At 41.7% G+C, this 9,089-nt stretch overlaps 2 protein-coding genes across 2 annotated transcripts; both read left to right on the top strand.

The window, feature by feature from the left end:
- Nucleotides 1–1,556: 1,556 nt before the first annotated feature.
- On the top strand, nucleotides 1,557–3,420 carry LOC120546429. Its single transcript, XM_039781354.1, has 4 exons — nucleotides 1,557–1,974; nucleotides 2,357–2,531; nucleotides 3,021–3,097; nucleotides 3,205–3,420. Exons 1-4 carry the CDS (start codon nucleotides 1,663–1,665, stop codon nucleotides 3,418–3,420), a joined length of 780 nt encoding a protein of 259 aa, XP_039637288.1. The 5' UTR covers nucleotides 1,557–1,662.
- On the top strand, nucleotides 2,580–4,819 carry LOC120546228. The gene is made up of 9 exons (XM_039781010.1): nucleotides 2,580–2,594; nucleotides 2,704–2,766; nucleotides 2,844–2,928; nucleotides 3,021–3,097; nucleotides 3,205–3,391; nucleotides 3,502–3,621; nucleotides 3,729–3,957; nucleotides 4,163–4,309; nucleotides 4,508–4,819. The coding sequence occupies exons 6-9, from the start codon at nucleotides 3,523–3,525 to the stop codon at nucleotides 4,708–4,710; spliced, it is 678 nt and encodes a 225-aa protein (XP_039636944.1). The 5' UTR covers nucleotides 2,580–2,594; nucleotides 2,704–2,766; nucleotides 2,844–2,928; nucleotides 3,021–3,097; nucleotides 3,205–3,391; nucleotides 3,502–3,522; the 3' UTR covers nucleotides 4,711–4,819.
- Nucleotides 4,820–9,089: the final 4,270 nt, after the last annotated feature.

Here is a 9,089-nt window from a genome sequence, read left to right as displayed (position 1 = left end):
AGGACGCACACACGCAATCTCCACTGGCTATCCTCTGGACAGCGACGGTCTCTCTTTCCTTTCTCTCCCTTTTCCGCCGGGTGGCGCGCGTGCCCGCCCGCTCGCGGTGTGAAGCGCGTGTCCGCACTATTCTCCAACACCACTCTAACAATCACTGCTTACAGACGGCCTTTTGTACAAATGCACTCGGGCATTTTCATACAGACGTTTAGTTTGCTAAATATATAAAATCTTTGTTTAGTTGGATATTGGATGTGAAAAGAAGGAAATTGTTTTGTGAATTTCCCACACCAGGAGTAATTTAAATAGTTCTATTTTATAGCGATCCATTATCTGTTCAAAAAAATGTTCTATGTAAAATGTAAAATGTTCTCTTAAAGAAACGCTAGAAAATAAATATTTGTGTGTGTTGTAAAGTGGTTAGAAAAATTGGAATCGGCCTAGAAAATTGTAATTGGTGCATCTCTATATATAAGCCTATGACTTTGTTACTTATGTTTCGTGATTTCATGTAATGTTTATTGTTTGATGCTCGACTACAGATATTGAATCGATAGTGACTGGGATTATATTATGGGTTGGACGGTTGAAACTGTTTGTTAGCACTCCGCAGTCAGCTGTCTGGAGAAGTTAAAAAATCTGACTTAAGATTCATTGAAATGTCCTTTTTTTAGTCGCTGTTCTGCAGCTTTTGATCACATAACATGACCTATCGTGTCCCTATCGTGTCTAGGGGTGGAGGATGCAAACCATTAAATAATAAACCCGGGGTGAAGACAAAGGAAAAGCGGAAATGCTATTAAGTAGGGCTGGGAAAAAAATCGATTTGATTTAAAAATCAAGTTGGTAGGTCAAATCGATTCATATTCTCAAAAAAGTAGATTTTTTTTTAGATTTTTTTTTCTCCCCCTCTTCAGTATAGCGTACATACATTTTGCATTCGCCAAATCTTCCTTCAGGGTTTCCGTAGCACGCTACCTGCGGCGCAGCCCTCTGCCCCTCCCCTCCTCCGAGGGCAGCGCATGCATACACAAACAACATGGCAGAAACAGCCGTCGAAAGAGAGCAGCTCCTTCCAAAGAAATGCTCTTCGACTTCAGTCGTGTGGAGTTGGTTTGGATTTACGGCATCTGATGACGAACAGAAAACGCCTCGATGCAAACTATGTCTTAAGGTTGTTGTTACTGGTAGCAGTACGACAAATCTGTTTCAACATTTAAAGTGATGGTTCGGAGTAATTCACTCTAGGCTGCTTTGCAGCTTGACCGCGAGCCAAACAACCCCCATCAGCTGTCTCCCCCTTCTTATTACGTTGGTCGAGTTAGCGTTATCAGGTGGTTAGCTTACAGCAGGCGCTAATGGACCCACGTTTGTATGTCGTAAATAAACCCATTAATAATGCCTGGATTGATACCAAACGGCTACACTAGTACAAATATGTTATGAAATTATAAAACGAGGCATTACAAAGTTTGTAACTACACCAGAAGTATATTTATATAACACTTGCCTGATAGATACTCCTCACGGCTGCTATAGCGCGAGATCCCGCGAGATCCCGCACAGAGCACATATATTGCCGGAAGAGAAGAATGGTAAAGAAGAATCAAGAAGCGAGTGAACAGCAGAAGCAGCTACTGCAGCGTGAGGCCATAGGACAAGATGCCATGCAGTTGTATATATCCTGGCTGCGGTTTAAAAGCTAAAAAGTTCAATCCAGAGACGTTCCATGATCTGCCGTTTCGATACAAAAACCCGGAGCTTCTACAACAGTGGCTTGTCGTTCTCAAAATGGACATCACAACGCCACTCGAGACGCTAAAAAAGAAGCGCTACCGTGTGTGTAGCAGACATTTCGATGATGACGACTTTTATCATCCTAGTAAAGTCAAGGAGTCCAAAAAGTCGACTAGAGTACTTCTGAAAAGGAACGCTATTCCACGAGTGGGACCATCGGCAGCGGACATAGATGAGGTAAGTTAGTATTTTGCTGATAACGTGTTTGTGTAGAGGTAGATTGGGGGAGGGGGCATAATGAAATACCTGGTGTTTCTATGCAGTCACAAGTAACATAAAATGTCGAACGTTTTTGCATTACCATTTTCAAAATGTCCTCACAACTGTAGATTTGTCTCTTTTTTGAGTCATTGGAAAAATCGAGCAAGCTTATTTTGTTGTTCAGGAAAGTAGAACAACCCTGATCTATTGTGTAAGCTCAGATGGTTGGGGGTGAACGTGTGTGTTGGACATAAAGATAGGCATAGCACAATAACTGTGTCCTGTCATACCACGTCAATTTTTTTAAATAATTTTTATTTGTAATACATTGCTGTGTTGAATGTCTTTCACATTTTAGGCTGGAGAGCAACAGTCTGGCCAGGTGGTAATTGACGAATCAGACATGATTGGACTGCCTCAATCTACCCCCACAAAGAGCCAGGACACCAGTGTGAGACAGTCCACATCTAAGAGCCTGTCCTTTGGCCTACCATTATCCCTGTTGAGTCCGGAACCAGCTGTAGTTAGACCACGTACCCAGCGGCCTTCGTCTGGCACATACATGGCCGCGCGCCCCAACATGGAATCTTTCTGAGGTAATACAGGCTATCAAAGTAATACACTACACCAGCTTTGCATTGCAGGTTTTGTCACTGTAATTGATCACTGAATTTACTGTATGCTGAATTTGTTTTTCATCGCAAGGAATTGGGGGCTACATCAGCATCATGCCCTCCCCCTCATGCTGGTCCTGTAATCATTTCACAAGTGAGTGCATAATGTGCTTCTCTCCTGCCTAAATATAAACTTTGAACATCATCAACCATGCGTACAAAAATCAGCAGGACCAGGAAATTGAACGCCTGAAACAACTCGCTGACACAGAAGAAAAAATTGCCTTGGCTGGAGATGCGCGGTGTGACAGCCCTGGTAAGCATTTAGAGTAATGTGAGTAAACTTTAGAAAAACATTTATATTAATTTGCATTCATCTGTATTAATGTCAATACTTTTTTGTTATAGGTTTCAGTGCAAAGTATTCGACTTACTCCTTCATGGATGATGCCACAAAGGAGATTGTCCACTTTGAATTAGTTCAGGTAAACCAGCATGCATCAATCATTTCCAAAATAATCCACAAAAAGGTGTGGGTATTTGATTGCTTCACAGCTTTTATGGTCGGTCAAATGAAAATTTTATTCCATAGGTTACGGAGGCTTCCAGTTCAGTAGCCATGGAGGCGATGGGATTCAAAAGAGGCCTCGATCACCTCCTGACCATGGGTGTGGATGTCGGTGTCATCACTACTGATAGAGCACCATCGATACGTAAAATTATGAGGGAGACCTACAGTGGCATTCGGCACGAGTTTGATTCATGGCACGTCAACAAGAGTAAGTGTTATGCCTACCAGAAGAACTAACAATATCACACCATGTTTTCTAACTTGTGTGCATTTGGTAAAATGCTGATCGTAATAAATCCATCTTGTTTTTTCATTTAGGTGTCAAGAAGAAGCTAGTCAATGCAGCAAACGAGGGAAAATAAAGACCTAATGACCTGGCTGAAGTCTATAAGTAATCACTTATACTGGTCTTGTAGCTCCAGTCACGGAGATGGTGAGGTAAGAACAACTCTCTGTTATCATTTGGCAGTGGTGGTATAGGACCAAATATTACACAAAAACATTCAGAAAAAATTGTCAATGATTATCTCCTATATCCCCTCCAGGAGTGTGTGCATCGGTGGAAATCCATGATCCAACACATTGTTGGCATACACAGATGGGAGGAAGACGGCATACAACAAACGTGCCATCATGCCCCTCTGACAGCCAACGAACAACAGAGGAAAAGGTGGATGACCGTGGATTCCCCAGCATACCGGGCTTTAAAAAGTATAGTCCTGGAAAATAACATACTGCGAGACTTGCGGCAGATGGCACTGTTCAAACACACAGGTATGTCTACAAAATTTTTTTCCCCCTAAAATCTATTTTATTTTAGATCTATGACAAAAGTTATTTTGCAACACAAGCATTGCTGCACTTTCACTCTAAGACATTCAGGTACACAATCTAAAGAGGCTCCTGTAAATATAATTTTAAAAGTACGTTATCATGTTTATGGCTAATATTTGTATGGGGTTGCATTGCACCTACACAGGGTCCCTGGAAGTTTTTCATTCGTCTATGCTGAAGTATACTCAGAAAAGGCTTCACTTTTCATACGACGCAATGCTGGCCAGAACACAACTTGCGGTCATGGACCACAACGCCAATGTTGGCAAGGAGCAGGCCAAAACAAAAGAAGGTAAATGCCTACATCTTCTACTAAAATCACTGCTATCCTAAAATGATCTGAATAAGACCTGAAAGTGAAATTGAGTGAATTTTGGAATGTCAGCTACAGAACAAAAATAGATAAATCTGTTGTGCTTTGTGCAAATACTTGACCATATGTACACCTACACTGTTATTACCTAATTTGTTATTACATTTTGTTTTATAGGACAACCCCAATTTGCATTTGCCTACTCAAAGGCCAGTCATCAGTGGATTGCTAGGCCCGTGTATGAGAGAGGTGCGCAACTATTCCGCCAAGACCTCATGGACCACACTCTGAAGATGAGGGATGAGATTAATCTTGAAGATTGGCCCCCGTCCTCCGCCTCGCCGGAAAAGGCTTCTAAAGAACATTGCCCCTGTGCCTAGGCCTGACAAGTCAGAGCTGTTGAAACAATCCACATCTCGGTTCAAGTCACAGTGAAATTTTGTTATTTGTTGTGTACGACAGTCTCTCAATCCATTGTTTTGATTTATTATTCCCATGTTTTTTGTAGTTCTGTATATCATTCTGTCAATAAATAAGTCTTTATACATCTTACCAACTACTTTTATTTATAAAATTTATACAAAATTGACATTGACATCGTTCTAGGGTAAAAATTTACATTATTTACATAACATTATTGGCAAAATCAGATAATTCTCAATAATTCCTCTGCTTCCTGAAAACCTCTGTAATCGCCGGTGGGGGACGGGTACTTGGTCCTAATTGTGGTCACCACACAACTAGGCATGACTCTCCTCTCCTTGCGCCCCAGACGCTCACCTTGTAAGCCCCACTCCCAGACGATCCGATATGCCACCAATCTACACTGTCTAGGAGTGGAAATAAGAAAGCAAGAGCAATAAAGGGGCAGTCATATAATGTAATTTGAGATTCACAAAAATTGATTAGAGCACTGACGAAAATGAGTATTTGTGTACTTACTTTGCAGATAATTGTCCGTCGGGTCCCTCTGGAACAGATCTTCTCTTCCAGTTGATTTTGGGTACGTTAAAAAATGTCCGTACAACAGCTGGGTTTATTAGTGCCGGAAAGTCATCCATTGCTGTGACACAGCATGCCTCTGAGTTTTTGAGGCATTGGCGAAACACGTCCGACTCCCGACAACACAAACACTCTTCCTCTGTAGCCATGGGCTGACATTGTCCACAGCTACACCACCAGTCGCCTGCACATCTGTTTGGTGTGTCTGGGACCTCCGCGATCTCTGCAGCCTCTTCTGCAGCTCTCCGATTCTCCTCCATTATTTGTAGCTCCTCGTCTGTGTATTCAGGCTCAAATAGGTACGGTCGACCTTCGAAATTGTCGCGTTCGATGCTCACCTCTGACTCTGCCATTTTCTTGATCTATTCTGCTGTTCTCTCGCTTCCTGCTTGGTAGTCTCTTCCGGCAATATATGTTGTGATCTCGCGTGATGTCGCAGGATCTCGCGCTATAGCAGCCGTGAGGACTAGCTATCAGGCAAGTGTTATATAAATATACTTCTGGGGTAGTTATAAAATTTGTAATGCCTCGTTTTATAATTTCATAACATATTTGTACTAGTGTAGCCGTTTGGTATCAATCCAGGCATTATTAATGGGTTTATTTACGACATATAAACGTGGGTCCATTAGCGCCTGCTGTAAGCTAACCACCTGATAACGCTAACTCGACCAACGTAATAAGAAGCGGGAGACAGCTGATTGGGGGTTGTTTGGCTCGCGGTCAAGCTGCAAAGCAGCCTAGAGTGAATTACTCCGAACCATCACTTTCAAGTGAAAACATGCGGCTGAGTGGGAGAAGTGTTGCCTTCTTCGAAAAGAAAACCACTCTAGTGGTGTTAGCGCTAGCACCCTGTTTGCAAAGCAAACAACTCTTCAACAAAGCTTTTCAAACAGTGTACCATATGAGAAGAGCGGGGCAAGGTGGAAAGCCATAACGGAGGCAATTACCCTCTACATAGCAACGGATATGCTACTCAAAGTTACCTCAGGATTTCTTGTTGTTTTATTAGCTCAATCCAAATAAAGTATAAATAATTTGGATGTTGAACAATCTTTGTTGCACACTGCAAAGTGACTTTTCAGTTAGAGAAAGGGTTTGTCTTTGCAATTTTGTTTATGTTGATGCAATTTAATTAAATACAATAAATATATATTTTTAAAATATATTTACAGTTCGCAGTTATTTTGTTTTAAAAAATCGAATCGTAAATCAAGTTTTTTATAAAAAAATCGCAGATTTTTTTTTAGGGAAAAAAATCGCCCAGCTCTACTATTAAGTCAACTGAAAAGGTTTATTATCAACATAAGCACAACTGGAGGACTTATTTTCTTTCTTTGTTCCAACTTCCAAGTGGCCTATAGCCTACATTAGTCATGAATAAATGATGATAAAAATATATAAATGACTCATTCTTGACAAAAGGCAGAGAGCTGTGTGCGTGTGCACATTTGAATAATGTCGGACTGTAAATGGGTTTGGCTTTTAAAAAGCTGTCAATCAAAATGTACTTGTCGGGCTCGGGCCGAATTCTGTCGGGAGGGGCCTTGTCGGGCCGTACTTTTAAGGCCTGATTACAGCTCTAGTCCATATTGGGTTGAACAGTTCAAACTGCTTCCTTGACTTTGGAAACAGCATATACGCAGATCTAAAGCTCCAGAGAAGTTACTCAATGGATCTTGAGTTAAGATAGTTTTTCACCTTTCTTCACCTGATTACACCAACAAAGAGGAAAAGTCCTTTAAAGTGAACAAAAAAACCCAAAATTGAACATCCACAATTCCATGACACTGAACTAAGAATGCTAATTTTTTTTTGACAGATGACCAACTCTCGTTGCGGGAAACAGGGTCCCAGTTCACCTGTCCGGCTGGCTGGAACATACTTTCCATGTTTCATGGACAGCTGCAGGTTTGTAACATTGTTGTATCATGTGATATGACGTATATATACGTATCAGAGAGGCAGCAAATTTAATTTGCAGCCAGGGCGGTCTAGGCACTCTCCGTTGGCTTGCGAGCTGGGAAAACCAAACTCTGGTCAGGCCAATCACATTGTGTATAGAGTCGGTGGGCGGGCTTATGGCTGCTGCTGCTGCTGGGAACAGCGGTCTTCTGGAAGACTTGGAGTTGAGCTTTTTTTGGAGAAAAGAACAAAGAACGGCACTGAAATCATTCTTAAAAAAAGGAAGGAAGATGTGTTTGGAGTTTTGCCGACCGGATACCGCAAACATTTAATCTATCAACTACCTTCTTAGTTGCTCTGCCTGGTTGTAGAGCGATCCTATTGCGTGCAGAGGGAATTTGAAAGACAACAGTTTATCCCGCCCCTTGGATTGAGCCCTGTCAATTAGGGAGGCACCGAAATTAAAATTCTTGTCCAAAACCGAAAAAGAGGAAACCAACACCGAAAACCAAAACACCGAAAGAAATTATGCTAATTATTAGTACCATTGCATTTATGGCTATGACTGTGTACTAACTTTACCAAAATCAAGGCATTGCAATTGTATAAATTAATATTAAAGTTCAATTAAAAAAATATCTAGCAGAAATATGGCTACAATCTGATAGTCACATACAGTATATAGTAGCCTAAGAACAGAATAGCTTACCTATTGTTATTATTATTATTATTATTATTATTATTTGAGGCACTTTCTTGCAGGATTTCACTGAACATATCGGACAACGAGGGTGCATGCCCCTCATCTGGTGCAGAGAGACGAGTCTTTTTATTTATTTTTTTTCTGTGCTCTGATCTCCTCCTGCGCTGGGCGCTGATCCGTGCGCTTCTCCGTCTCCACGCGGGTTCTCCGCATCCATCGCGGCCTGGATCATTTCTCGTGCGCCCTGCTTTATTTCCACATCCAAGTTTATAACGCGGATCAAGTACAGTCGCGATCAAGTGCAGAGGATCCGAATAGATCTCACTGAAACGTGTGCTGACAGACTCTAAGAGCGTACTTTTCATTTGTTTTTGTCTCAACCTCTTTGCTTAGGAGACGCTTTGCAGGTGGAACAGATCGGGTACTGACACACGTGCAGGTCGCGGTTTCTGTTTGCGTCATCACAACATTTCGGCCGTATTGTTTCGGTGATAAAAGTATGTAAAATTTTCGGTGGCCGAATATTCGGTGCATCCCTACTGTCAATGGTGGGTTCCCAGACCCAACATCTTGATGTGGGTCTGGCTTGTCAGGCTAACTAAATGGACCTTGAGGTGAAAATGTCTTGTCCTGACAAGAGAGAGAGCAGAATTCACAAAAGTAAGGCAAATACATCACCACTAAACTGACTTGAATGCTCAGGTGAACTTTTTTTCAAGAAGGATGCTTGTGTGTGTTGCTAGCATCCCTACCTGTGGGATGAAAATTCAACACTGATTGTGAGAAGTCCAGATTGTCATCTGTGACATTTTTGACGGTGAAAGAGATTCCTTGTAAAGTATAACAAAACACTTCAGGTTGGTCTCTGTTTGCATCACTTCACAATTCCCTGAAGTGGCCTGTACAGTATGTTTACTACCAGAGTGAACAAAGTGACACCTAGTTTTGCTTACTATTTGTATTATTTGACACATTACTGCACAGAGGAAAGGCTTGCATGGTGTTCACCCCACAGGAGATGAGACGGATTGTCAGAAGGTGACAAGAACAATGCAGTAAAGTTATTTGCACTGATATGAGGAACGTTGTTATCTTTTCTTCTACTGGCAACAACCTTCTGGAGTTATATTTTCCCCCGCTATCTGTTGG

Source organism: Perca fluviatilis, chromosome 18 (genome assembly GCF_010015445.1).
Source record: "Perca fluviatilis chromosome 18, GENO_Pfluv_1.0, whole genome shotgun sequence".
Lineage (NCBI taxonomy): Eukaryota > Metazoa > Chordata > Actinopteri > Perciformes > Percidae > Perca > Perca fluviatilis.
This window is presented reverse-complemented; position numbering and strand designations above follow the sequence as displayed.